The sequence below is a fragment of the Rhinopithecus roxellana genome, chromosome 11 (genome assembly GCF_007565055.1).
Source record: "Rhinopithecus roxellana isolate Shanxi Qingling chromosome 11, ASM756505v1, whole genome shotgun sequence".
Taxonomy (NCBI): Eukaryota; Metazoa; Chordata; class Mammalia; order Primates; family Cercopithecidae; genus Rhinopithecus; species Rhinopithecus roxellana.
In genome coordinates this window covers 1847946-1862320 of record NC_044559.1, presented here as the reverse complement: position 1 = coordinate 1862320, position 14375 = coordinate 1847946, and the positions used below count along the sequence as shown (strand labels likewise).

The window sequence follows — 14375 nt, the reverse complement described above, 5'->3', positions numbered from 1 at the left end:
AAGTTAATTGCTAGTGCAGTCTACTGACTTTCTATCACAGCAGGTGAAAGCATACCTTCCTCGCTACACCATGGTCTTATGTTCCTCCTTCTGTTTCTTCCAATAGTAGCACACTTTTTCATTAAATCAGTAATATTTACATGATTGTGACTCTGCAAACATTATTCACTGCTAAGTCATGTGGTGTTTTCACTGTGCCTCCGCATTACGTATCCTTCATCCTGTCTCTGAAACAGTTCTGAAATCTGAGCACTTCTGCAATTCTCCTGGGTCTTCTCTTTTTTCCTAGCCGATGTTACTTTATCCATCCAAATATAGTAAGGAGCCTCTGGGTGGTCTGTTTGCTTTCACATCCATTATTTTTTAGCATGAAGCTAATTTTCTGACTATATTCCTTTGCTTATTTTCTAATAGCTGTTTTCCCCCAAGTGTTGTAGCATTTATCACATGTCTTTCAAAGATACTTTCTGTCTGCGAAAACACATCTGTTCCTTTTGTGTGTGTGTTGGAGGAGCAACTTTCTTTGGCCTTTTGTCATCCTAGTTCAGTATGGAGTGGCTTTCCCTAGATATGCTCGATGTCTGCTTTTCTGTGCTATCTCCTTAAAGTCTTTTGGGATCTCACATAACTGCTGTCTTGTGTGGGATCACCTGAGTCCTAGATTCTGTGTTTCCTTCTGTCCGGTAATCCTCTCTAGTTGTACTTGAACACATTTTCCTGGGTGGAGATATTTAGAGAGCTGGCCATTCTTAAAATCCCTCCTCTTTGATAGAAAGGACCACGTCTAGGTTGAATCTAAATTTTATGGTTCTGAAGACATTTTGCAGTTTTGCTGTCATTACAGTGTTGTTCTTGAATCTATTGCCAGTGTGTGATACACTATTTACACCCAGGTTTTAGGTAGCTGTGGAAGCTTTTTAGCATCTTGTCTCTCTCTGAGGTTCTGAAATTTTATAATAACAGCTTGGTGGGGATCTTTTCATTTTATTGAGGCTACTAAACCTGAGACTATCTCTTCTTGAGAATTTTTTTTTTTTTAATTTTCTCTGTTACTTTTTTACTGATAGTCTCGTTATTCAGATGCTAGGCTGCTTAGACCAGTACACCTGCATTGGTTTTTAATTTTTCCCCTTCTATTTTTTTCAGTTTGTCCTTTTATTCTAGTTCTGGGATATTCTGTGACTTTATCCTCTACTGTTTCTATTGAATTTTATATTTTTGAGAGTGTTTTAAGATTTTTTTTTTTTTTTTTAGTTTTGCTCCTGGTTTTGACTGCTCCCATGAATTCCTTTTTTCTGTTGCTTTGATTTCTGTTGTTGGAGGCTTCCCTCCAATGTGTGGTGGTCCCTGGCCTGCTTTATTTGGAAGCAGGACTTCTGTTAACTGGTAGCGCTCACTGTGAGGTTTTGGAAGCCAAACTAGCTTTTCATTTGGGGGACCTCAGTGTATTGTCTGGGGATCTTTATTGGAGACATTTCAGTTTCTTCTGAGAAGGATCTCCCAGTTTTCTGCCTGGGAAGTAAAAGCATGGCCACTTGCTTTCCAAAAGCAGAGTTAGCGAAGGAAGTTGGAGTTCCATTTTTGGTGTACAGTTTTCTTTATATCTCAGGTTTAAGCCATGGTATCTCTGAGACAGAAATTCTCGAGTTTGATATATCCAGAGAACACACATCTAAGTTTCTTGTCAGATGGAAGGACAGGTGGACTTGGGACTCTGGTTAGAGATTTTCAACTGACCTTACTGGCTTTTGTTTTACATCTTACCCTACTTTCCAAAGTGCCATTTGCCTGTAAGTTCACAGCCTGCCTTTAGTTCTGCAAGACAAACTGGCTCACTTCGTTCCAGTCTCTTTCTGTAGGCACCAAAGTTGCACTTCCGTGTTATTTACCACTCCTTTATCTACTTTTTATGTCTCAGCATTTATTAAAAATTATCTGTCAACCTCCTCTCCTGGTCATGTGTGTAACCTTTATTTTATGACTAATGAGACTTGCGGTGGGAGGGGAAATAAATTTGTGGTCAATCTATTATATTTAATCCAAATTTAGGACCTATGCTTAAATCAAAGTCTAATTTGAGTATAATTAATGATATTAATCCAGAGAATTTTTTAAATTAATGTATGTATAATAAGCATATTACATTTTTCTCCTAAGGCCTTGTTTAATATTTTCATTCAAACTTTATCCACTGCCATATACTTCCCTTCACTTCACAATAGAGAGGGAGCTGTTTTTGTGAAGGCCCAAAGTGTTAGAAATATTTAAGTTAATTAAGATTTGTTCATTTTTAGCCTGGTCAACATAACAAGACCTCACGTCTACACAAAGGTTAAATAACAAATTAGCCAGGCCTGGTGGCATGTGCCTTTCGTTTTACCTACTCAGGAGGCTGAGGCAGAGGATCACTTAAGCTCAGGAGTTTGAGGCTGCAGTTAACTGTAATTGTACCACTGCACTCCAGCCTGGGCAACAAAGGGAGACCCTGTCTCAGAAAAAGGAAAAAAGTTATTAATTCTTTAAAAACATATCTAAAATTTGTCCTGCCCAAAAGGAGAGCAAAAAATGTGAACTTTAGCTTTGTTTTATTTTATTTATGTTTGCTGAGAAAAATGCTGTACTTTATTTATTTATTCCATAGGGTTTTGGGGGAACAGGTGGTATTTGGTTACATGACTAAGTTCTTTAGTGATGATTTGTGAGATTTTGGTGCACCCATCATCTGAGCGGTATCCACTGAACCCAGTTTGTAGTCTTTTTTACCTCACCCTCCTCCCAGCCTTTCCCTTGAGTCCTCAAAGTCCATCGTATCATTCTTATGGCTTTGCATCCTCATAGCTTAGCTCCCACATATGGATGAGAACATACGATGTTTGGTTTTCCATGCTGAGTTACTTCACTTGGAATAATAGTCTTTACTTCCATCCACGTTGCTGGGAATGCCATTAATTTATTCCCTATTATGGCTGAGTGGTATTCCTCAAAAATATATGTGTATATATATCACAGTTTCTTTATCCACTCATTGATTGATGGGTATTTGGGCTGGTTCCATGTTTTTGTAGTTGTAATTTGTTTGAGTTCCTCATAGATTCTGGATAATAGCCCTTTGTCAGATATGTAGACTGTGAAGATTTCCTCCCACTCTGTGGGTTGTCCGTTTACTCCTTTTTCTATGCAGAAGCTCTTTAGTTAAGTCTCACCTGTTTGTTTTTGTTGCATTTGCTTTTGTGTTCTTGGTCATGAAGTCTTTGCCTAAGCCAGTGTCTAGATGGGTTTTTCCAATGTTATCTTCTAGAATTTTTATGATTTCAGGTCATAGATGTATGTCCTTGATCCATCTTGAGTTGATTTTTGTGTAAGGTGAGAATTGAGGATCCAGTTTCATTCTCCTGCGTGTGGCTTGCCAATTATCCTAGCACCACTTGTTGAATAGGGTTTACTTTCTTCACCTTGTGTTTTACTTGGCTTTGTTGAAAATCAGTTGGCTATAGGTATTTGAGTTTATTTCTGGGTTCTCTATTCTGTTGATTGGTGTATGTGCCTATTTTTGTACCACTACCATGCTATTTTGGTGACTATGGCCTTCTAGTATAGTGTGAAATAAGTAATGTGATGCCTCCAGATTTGTTTATGCTTAGTTTTGTTTTGGCTATGCGGGTTCTTGTTTGGTCCCATATGAATTTTAGGATTGTTTTTTCTAGTTCTGTGAAGAAGGATGGTGGTATTTTGATGGAAATTACATTGAATTTGTAGATTGCTTTTGGCAGTATGGTCATTTTCACAATATTAATTCTACCCATTCATGAGCATGGGATGTCTTTTCCATTTGTTTGTGTCCATGATTTCATTCAGCAATGTTTTGTAGTTCCCAATGGCGTATCAAAAAGATAATTCAGCTGGGCACAGTGGCTCACGCCTATGATCCCAGCACTTTGGGAGGCCAAAGCAGGCTGATCACCAGGTCAGGAGTTCAAGACCAGCCTGGCCAACAAGGTGAAACCCTGTCTCTACTAAAAATACAAAAATTGGCTGGGTGTGGTGACGCATGCCTATAGTCCCAGCTACTCAGGAGGCTGAGGCAGGATAATTACTTGAACCTGGGAGGCGGAGGTTGCAGTAAGCCAAGATCACCCCACTGCACTCCAGCCTGGGTGACAGAGCAAGACTCCATCTCGAAGAAAAGATAATCCACCATGATCACATGGGTTTCATACCAGGGATGCAGGGATGGATTAACATACACAAGTCAATAAATGTGATACACCACATAAACAGAATTAAAAACAAAAAAATCACATGATCATCTCAGTAGACACAGAAAAAGCATCTGACAGAATGCAGCATCCTTTTATGATTAAAACCCTCAGCAAAATCGGTGTACATGGATCATACCTCAATGTAATAACCCACAGCCAACATAATACTGAATGGGGAAAAGTTGAAAGCATTCCCCCTGAGAACTGGAACAAGACAAGGATGCCCACTCTCACCACTTCTATTCAGCATAGTACTGGAAGGCCTGGCCAGAGCAATCACACAAGAGAAAGCAATAAAAGGCATCCGGATCAGTAAAGAGGAAGTCAAACTGTTGTGTTTGCTGATGACATGATTGTATGCCTAGGAAACCCTAAAGACTCCTCCAAAAAGCTCCTAGAACTGATAAATGAATTCAGGAGACAAAATTAATGTACACAAATCAGTAACTCAGTTATACTCCAACAGTGACCAACCTTAGAATCAAACCAAGAACTCAACGCCTTTTATGATAGCTGCAAAAATAAAATAAAATAAAATAAAATAATAAAATAAAATAAATAAAATAAAATAAAATAAAATACTTAGGAATAGACCTAACCAAGGAGATGAAGACCTCTACAAGGAAAACAACTTTAATATTTTTAATGGGTTAAAATGAGAGGCAGCACAGCAGAAGAAGTCAGTGGGTGGGCATCAGTGTCCAACGGGTACTGGACCTTTGATGGTAAGGCTTTGGTTTTGACTTACTAAATTACTAGGTACAATTATTTTCTAGTTTTTGTTATTAACCCTTAAAACTACTAAGTAACCCCTTCCATTTCTTGTTAAAGATCATAAAATTTCATACTTGATTTATGCTGACTGTCATTAGATTATTCATTTCTATTTTGTGACTACCTTAAATAATACCTATAAACAGTAAACTGTTAGTAATGTTTTTGCTGTAATTAAATGTAGTAAGACTTATCTTCTAAATTATAACTGAATTGTCAAACACTTGTCGAAGTTTTGGATTTACTCAAAATTCTGTGCTCAGCAGCTGGAGGTAGGAAGAGAAGGGCCTTCCCTTACTCTTATGGAGAGGCATACTTTCTCATGAGGGGAATACTCTGCAAGAATTCGTATCTTGTGAATTCGTCTAATTAGGGTAGAAAAAACATTTTTTGAGTGGCTGCCGAAAAAGAGATCCAAGAGGGTAGGTGGAGTCAAGCTTGCTGAAGCAAGGAAAGAGAAAAGGAGTATTCTAGGCAGAGAGCAGGAGTAGAGCAGGAAAATGGCTAGGTGCAGGTCAGATGATTTATAGAATGAAATTGATCAAGTTTTGAAATGAACAGAAAGTATTCTCAGTCTCATTTGAGGCATGTCATGGCAATCTTATTTAAACATGAAGCAAAAGATGTTTTAAGTTGTCATCTGTTTTCAGGGTGTGAGAGAATATTGAAGTGATACTGTTTTTATCCTCCACATAAGAAAATAGGACTAGAGAAACCTATGGCTTCCTCGCTTGTTGGTGGCCTAGCAGCCCTGGCACACAGAGCCTCTGAATCTGAAACACTTGTTTTGTCACAATATCGCCTGAAATAATACATTTAGGATGAGTAATTTAGTAAATGCATTAGTCTTGTAGTCACTGCAGTAAAATGCTCTTGTACCAGTATTATTTAATACGTTGCATTTTATCATAGTAAATTAATCATAGAAATAGAAATTCTTGGGTGCTTTATATTGCTGTAGAAAAAAACAGTGAAATCTTATTTTAAACTTTTCTCATGATTTTTAAAGGGAATTCATAAAATCCTTGTTAGGTTTGATGACAGATACCATATTAAGGGCAGCATTTTATGACCCGTATCTTAAACATCGTCTCTGGAAGTTAAGAGCCTCCAATGTGTTTTCCGTAGAGTGCACATGATACCGCACTCAGGCAGTTCATGGAGTGTAAGAAATATCTTAGTGCTTTGTCATTTGACATTTTAAACAAGAAAAAATACACTTTGATAAGTTTAACTTACACTTCCCTTCCCCTTCAGGTATCTACTGTGCGTTTCAGTCAACAATACAGCTCATGTTCAACAATACTCCTTGATGACAACACAGCCAGCCAGCCTTATCTTACAATGACAATAATATCGTGAGTACAACTATACTGCCAAGGGATAGATCCCTTTATTCTAAAATTATTTCAGCCGTTTGGTTATCCTCTTCAGCAATCAGTTTGAGAAATTGGAGTCAACTATATATTGACATCCACATTCTATATATTAAGTATATATTAAGTATCAATTTCTCTTTTAATCTTACATGTCATGGTGGAAGGAAAAATCAGTTAGCAAAGAAACAGTCCCAGAAAAAGTGTATTTTTTTGATGCCTTTATGCCTTACGACAATGTTGAATGCAGTGAGAAGGATAGGTTCCCTTTATTGAATGTTTTTCATGAAAACTTAGTTGTTCAGTGCATTATAGGCCTAAATCAGTGTGTACTACTTTGGACAGTAGCCTTGGAAGAAGGAACAGCTTTTCCTCTTCTGACACCACAGTGTATCTGCATTTGAATTTCTCCCATTGTGCATGAGCACCTCGTGGGCCACAAAGATGCGCTTTGAGAGCACCCTGAGATGAAGTTTATTTTAAAAGGAACAACAACCAACACCACCACCAGCTCCACTGGGTTTGTCCAGTGTACATCATTATCACCTCCTTGGGTTATGAGTGTTGATTTTTAGAACACAGTTTGGAAAGTGCTAATTTAGAATATTAATGTCTTTAATTTTACTTTTCATTCTGTAAACATAACATAACTAGCTTATAAACAATTTTGTTTCAGATGCACTAGCCTTTTTAGCTAATTCAATTGTCAGTAACTTTTACTTCAATTAAAAATGGCAAGTTTACACTCATAATAATATCACTTTCCTCTCTCCCTTTTAAAAATAGTCGTGATGAAATTGTGTTTCAGCAAAAACTGGACTCAAACTCTGTCTCAAGTCCTGAGCTTTGGGACCTATTGAGTAATCACTAAATGTCTGTAGTCAGCAAAATCTCTCAAATCTTCGAGCACACATACACCAAAACTACTCCGACTAGAGTCCCTGGCTTCTTTGAGTTCAAAAGATTTTCATGTGTTAGCATACAATTCAAAAGTAGCTTTGAAGATTAATCTTGCTCAAACAAATTTCATGCTTTTTTCCTCCTTATTCTACTTTTTGGAAGTCTACTTTTGAAAGTAAAGTAAGTTTTAATTTGCCATCAGCAAGTTTGAGAAATAATTATTTGGTATATTAACTATTGGTGAAATAAAGGTTTATTGAGCAAATTAATAGGACAAATTGGCTTCAAGAAAAGATTCTGAAAAATGTTTATCATGAGTCAGTAGTGCAGTGTTGTCAGTGGGATAGGTAGAACTCACTGAGATCACTTATGCAAGGTTTTTTTTAAAATACAGGTCTGCAAACACATGTATCTTCCCATCTCCACTTTCCCTCTATCTCTAGGCACTGAGAAGCCTTTTAGGAAAATAGGGATGGATGTGAGGCATCTTTATGTGAAGAAAGGTATCCCAGAAGATTCCGATTTTCAGCCCAGCTCAATCATTCCAAACTTTGCTGCACATTGAAATCACCTGGGAAACTTTTACCAACGACCTTGATGCCCAGAGTCATACCCAACACTCATTACATTAAAATGTCTCGTGTTGAAAATGAGGCCATTATTAAAGCTTCTCGTGATTTTAATGTGCAGCAAAGTTTGAGAGCCACGGTTTAGAGTTTAGGACGAGAAACTGCTCCTACTTGGTGGGACCTTGGGCAAGTCAGTTTTAAGGTTTGTTTCCCTGATCTGTAAAATGAGTGTTGAATTAAATGTCATGTAAGGTCATTGTTCCTTTCCAGCATGTAACTTTAAATTCCGTGATTTTAAAAATTATTTCAGAAATGAAAACTACTTGAAGCACTATAGACATATCCATCTTACATGCTAATGTTACAGGCTTTTTAAAAAGTGCTAATATTGTGTAGACCTAGTAACTAAAATTGAGATTTGCCTTCTCTCAGCTGTTTTGAGCCTCATTCTACAAAATTAGCTGGGTGTGGTGGCTCATGCCTGTAATCCCAGCTACTCGGGAGGCTGAGGCAGGAGAATGGCTTGAATCTGGGAGGCAGAGGTTGTGGTGAGCCAAGATCGCACCATTGCACTCAAGCTTGGGCAACAAGAGTGAAACTCCATCCCAAAAACAAAACAAAACAAAAAAGTTACCTGGGCATAGTGGTGCAAAGCTGTAGTCCCAGCTACTTGAGAGGCTGAGGCATGAGAATCGCTTGAACCTGGGAGATGGAGGTTGTGGTGAGCCAAGATTACACTACTGCACTCCAGTCTGAGCAACAGAGTGAGACTCTGGACCAAAAAATAAATAAACACATAAAATAAATCACATGAGACGAAAGGTGTTGTGGGTAGAAGAGCATATAACAGGGAAATCTGTTATTATTTATATATTATAATCATCAACAGAAACACGTCTTCTTAGCATATTGCCTCGCATTTTGGTTCTCATATTTTTGTGAAAAACCAAGAAATGAAAACAAAGTGCCCTTATGGTACTGTTCGAACTAGAAGATTTGAATTTCAGGGCTGCTAGGAGAGAGCCCCCCTTTTAAAAAATGTCTTCAGGCCTCACAAATGATAGCATCTATTGTTATGAATTGTTTTTCCTTCCACAGAGTGACCTTGGAGATACATCATGATATCATGCAAAGGTGAGCTTTTTAGAAACCTGTCTTGTTATTCTAGCTAATTACTTTGCAAGATGTCAAGCTCAGTGTTAGGTCACAGCTGTAGACATCATAAGCTGTATTGTGCCTGCTAAAATATCGAAGCAAATTATTTGTGTTTTCTTTGTTCCTTAAGACTCTTAATTCTTAAATGATTGAGCATCTCAAAGAGTATGTGTTTATGTTGATTATATTGATATTGACTGTGGTAGAAATAGAAAATTGAGATTTTTTTTCAAACTCTATTTTTAGTTTAGATTTCACAGCCTTACCACTGCTGATATTATGAGCTAGATAACGCTTTGTTGTGAGGACTGTCCTGTGCATTGCAGAGAGTTTAGCAGCTTTCATGGCCGCTACAACTAGATGTCAGTAGTAACCCATGACCCAGGTTGTAATACCAGAAAATATTCCTTGAGAACAGTATTTTTAACAGAATTTTTCACTGAAAAATAACTTTTCTACAATAAAAAGTTGAGTAAAAAGTGTGTCATGTATTTATAGTATTTGAAGTCTCTCATATTGAGCTTAATAGGAGACAACTGGATTCTCTAGATCTTTCTTTGCAATTTGCTTTTAAAAAGCAATAAGAGGCTGGGCACAGTGGCTCATGCCTGTAATCCCAGCACTTTGGGCAGATCACAAGGTCAGGAGATGGAGACCATCCTGGGTAACATGGTGAAACCCCGTCTCTACTAAAAATACAAAAACTTAGCCAAGCGTGGTGGCATGTACCTGTAGTCCCAGCTATTCTGGAGGCAGAGGCAGGAGAACAGCTTGAACCTGGGAGGCGGAGTTTGCAGTGAGCTGAGATTGCATCACTGCACTCCAGCCTGGGTGACAGAGCAAGACTCCGTCTCAAATAAAAAAAAAAAAAAAAGCAATAAGATGGCCGGGCGCAGTGGTTCACACCTGTAATCCCAGCACTTTGGGAGGCCGAGGTGGGTGGATCACTTGAGGTCAGGAGTTTGAGAGCACCCCCACTAACATGGTGAAACCCGCCTCTACTGAAAGTACAAAAAATGACTGGGCGTGGTGGTGCATGCCTGTAGTCCCAGCTACTTGGGAGGCTGAGACCGGAGAATCACTTGAACCTGGGAGGCAGAGGTTGCAATGAGCCGAGATCTCCCCATTGCACTCCAGGCTGAGTGACAGAGGGACTCCGTCTCAAAAAAAGAAAAAAAGAATCAGTAAGATGACCTAACCTCATACAAATATGTAGTTGGTAAAAGGTGTATTTTTAAAGTTTTCAGACAGTTGTGGGTATTCTTTAATACTAAATCAAAACTTCACAAGTGCTAGTTTCTTAAATTAGTTACAGTGGCATTTTACATATTAATAAATGTATTCCATCAGTACTCATTGATCTTTGTTGCACAGTAAATGGATCTTTCCTCCCATACTTGCATTTATAATGTTATGCATTAGTTACTTGGAATATATTGGTTTATGTTTTATTATGTCAAAAATCACTTTTAGTTTAACCACCAATCTTACTTTAAAACACCTTTAAGTATTGAAAAGCTGTCAAGCCTACAGTAGCAGGAAGAAGTTTTTCAAAGTCCTCAGGAAAGCTTACATTTTATCGTTGGGAAGAAATACTTATTTTCCTTGAAGGGACAACCTCTCACTTCATTTGTTTTTGGGAATGAAAGTTGTACTTCTTTTTTTAGACTGAGTCTCACTGTGTCACTTGGCTGGAGTGCTTTGGCATCATCTCAGCTCAAGCAATCCTCTCACCTCAGGCTCCTGTGTAGCTGGGACCACAGATGTGTGGCACCACGCCAGGCTAATTTTCTTGTATTTTTGGTAGAGACAGGGTTTCGTTACGTTGCCTAGGCTGGTCTTGAACTGCTGAAGGAGCTCAAGCCATCTGCCAGCTTTGGCCTCCCAAAGTGCTGAGATTTACAGGCATGAGCCACTGCGCTGGCCCAGTGTACTTTTAAATAAAAACGATGTTCTGTGAAAAAATTGGTTGTTCAGTTCACAATTAAATCACGAATTATTTAAAAAAAAAAGAAAAACTAAAAAACAACAACAACCATACTGCAGTCAGCAGAAGCGCTTCTTGTTAACTTTTCACTTATTCAGAATATTAAGGAGACATGTCAAGATTTAATAACATTAATTTTTACTGCTTCATCAAAGACATTCTTAAGTAATTCAGGCTACCTTTTTAAACTGCAGGGGATAGTGAAGAATAGAGTGAATAATGTAATTGGTACCACTGCCTTGATTTATGCTGAGAAACCAGCAGTTTTACCCATTTTTACTTTTATACAATCATGGCAAGTGTCAACGAAAAAGCAGGCAATGACGTTGTATTACTTTTACAAATTTTTAAAATTTTTAATCAGCTTTCTCAGGTTTAATTCGTATGAATCAGAACAGTGTTGGCCAGGCACAGTGGCTCAGTCCTGTAATCTCAGCACTTTGGGAGGCCGAGGTGAGTGGATCACCTGAGGTCAGGAGTTCAATACCAGCCTGGCCAACATGGTGAAACCATATCTCTACTAAAACTACAAAATTTAGCCAGGTGTGGTGGTGGGCACCTGTAATTCCAGCTACTCGGGAGGCTGAGGTAGGAGGATCACTTGAACCCGGGAGGCAAAGATTGCTATGAGCCAAGATCGCGCAATTGCAATCCGGCATGGGCAACAAGAGTGAAACTCGGTCTCAAAAAAAAAGAACAGTTGGCCTCTTAGGCCTTCTGGAAAGGGTCTTGGGGATCCCGAGAGGTCCACAGAGCACATTTGGAGAACCACTGGTTTATCACACAGGCACAATGCGTTAGTTTTTACAAAGTTTAAAGTTCATCAAAGACTGGCCTCTTAAAAATGCAGATGAGTTTTTAATTCAAACAACAGAAAATACATAAATACATCACGAGAGTATACTACAGAGAACTAAAGAGAAAGGAAGCTAGGAAATCTGAATCACGTTTACGTTTATTAAAGTCATCACTACTGCTTTGTAAAACATTCTTGTGTTTCAGTGTGTGGTTAGAAGACTGAAAATATATTTGGTTTATTACCATCGCCTGTTAGGGAGAGTCAATACTTATGGGCACTTCTCACTGGTTATCATATAAAAGACTTCACAGCACAGGACATGAAATGCTGAGAAAGAAGAAGTCAGGGAAACCCTCTGCAAGTCAGGATCCAGGAGAAGATTTCGTAAAAACTGCTTTGGTAAACACCAAAGCACACAGGAGGCATTATTTTACTGAACAGGTATTATACTAAGATATTAACAGTTTTTGAAGTAATGCACACTCTTATTTTATAGAGATGCAGATGGATCTTTGAGCATATTTGGTGAACAGTTATACTCATTTACGGTAAGTGGCACTTTTATTGAGGTTGTATTTTCATCATACCCTTATATCTGTTTCATGCTGAAGTCAAAGGCATCTTTTTTTAAATCTTCCCCATTTCATGTTACATTTAGTCATCTTAAGTGTTGTAAAAAGAATGTGCTGGAATAAGAATGGATCTGCAGCTCTGTTTAGTTAGTGAGCTAGTATGAGTAAATATACTACCCAAATAACAGAAAATGTATCTTTTTTTTTGAGGTGGAGTCTCTCTCTGTAGCCCAGGCTGGAGTGCAGTCATGTGATCTCGGCTCCCTGCAGGCTCTGCCTCCCAGGTCCCTGTTCAAGCAGAAACCTGAACCAAATGAACAAGTTCAACATCATCAGTAAGAAGAACTATCAGTGCCATAACTCTGATGGAATGCACGGGGAAGGATTCCACATCATTTTTGTACTGTAATGGCCAAAAGTGCATAACTTCAGTCCAGTCATGGAAATACATCAGACAAACCCAAATCGAGGAACATTTGACAAATACTGATCAGTACTGGTTCAAAGTGTCACGGTTAGGAAAGATAAGGAAAGACTGAGGGACTGTCACTGCAGTCCTACAAAATGGCAAGAGACTAAGAAATAACTAAATACCCCGTGATCCTGGGTGGAATTTGGAACAGAAAAAGGACATTAGTGGAAAACGTGGTGAAACTCCAATAAGGTCTTTAATTTAGCTAGTATGTTCATTTTAAATTAAATAATTTACATATGTTTAAACATTATTGAAATGTATTTAAATGAATCAGTTATTTTATGAAATAATTTTAATCTAGTTAAATATGAGAATGTGGATTTCCTTGTTCTGACCGCCGTACTGTGGTTATCTAAGAGGTGAACGTTCAGGGAGGCTGGGGGAGGAATAAATGGAAATTATACTATTGAGTTGGAAGAGAAACCTACCCCATCAGTCACAAAACCCTCACATTCACGGCAGTGTGTCGGAGGTTCCAATATGAATGGCATTTCCCAGATGTCAGTTCGAGGTCCCTGTGGAGGGAGTGGAGCTCCCTGGGAATCTAGTGGAGAGCATTCGGGGCTCCCTTCCTCAGGAGCCTGCCCTTCCTGCACAGAAGCGTCAGCCTCACCTCTGTAGCACTGCCCCTCTGCCTCTCAGAACCCACTTGGCTTCAGGAAGTTTCTACTGCCAGCCTCCTTTCCTGGATACAGCCTCCAGGGACTCAGCCCTGCCTTCCCAAGTGTTCCTGCCTCTCTTGGGAAGGGATGCTATCAGATTCCACACCCCTGGACTTCCCCGGGCAGCACCTGCTCCTTCATTCTTCACTTCCGCAGGTCTCCGTTCTCACTCTGAGGGTCCTCTCCTCCTGGGAGTGTGTGTTGCTGGCAGCAATGAAGATCCCCCCCAGGGTCACCCCCCATGCCCTGTTTTTCTGCACTTCCCTGGCTTCCTGGGTTGGTTCTGCTGGTGTCACCTGCTTTTGGGTTTATGTGGCTTCCCAGCTTCCTAATTTTTCTGAAGTTGTTTGCTGTGTGTGTTGATAATAGGCTTTTTCTTCCTCCTCCTCCTCCTCAGTCTTGTTGTTGCTCCATATAGTTTCCAGAAGGAAAAAAAGGACACTGTAAAATTAATCTGCTGCAGGCCAGGCACAGTGGCTCACGCCTGTAATCCCAGCCCTTTGGGAGGCCAAGGCGGGCGCATCACCTGAGGTCAGGAGTTCAAGACCAGCCTGGCCAACATGGTGAAACCCGTTCTCTACCAAAAATACAAAAATTAGCAAGGCATGGTGCCATGTGCCTGTAATCCCAGCCACTTGGGAGGCTGAGGCAGGAGGATCTCTTGAACCCGGGAGGCAGAAGTTGGCAGTGAGCTGAGATCGTGCTACTGCACTTCAGCCTGGGCAACAAGAGCATCTCTCAAAATAATCGTAATAATAATAATAATAAAGCTGCTGTCATGTTTCTATCAGACCCAGACATCCCACAGAGTGAGCTGGAATTCTCTGTTTCTCTGTTTCGCCTCCAT

General features: G+C 39.3%; 1 protein-coding gene across 1 annotated transcript in view; it reads left to right on the top strand.

Moving 5' to 3' along the window:
- LOC104662613 (arf-GAP with GTPase, ANK repeat and PH domain-containing protein 5-like) overlaps nt 1-13067 on the top strand; it is a 53450-nt gene extending 40383 nt beyond the window's left edge. The window contains exons 10-13 of the mRNA XM_030940111.1: nt 6291-6391; nt 8977-9012; nt 12316-12367; nt 12602-13067. Coding sequence (XP_030795971.1) covers nt 6291-6391; nt 8977-9012; nt 12316-12367; nt 12602-12730 — 318 coding nt within the window. The 3' untranslated portion in view covers nt 12731-13067. The remainder of the gene's footprint in view (nt 1-6290; nt 6392-8976; nt 9013-12315; nt 12368-12601) is intronic.
- The last annotated feature ends 1308 nt before the right edge of the window (nt 13068-14375 follow it).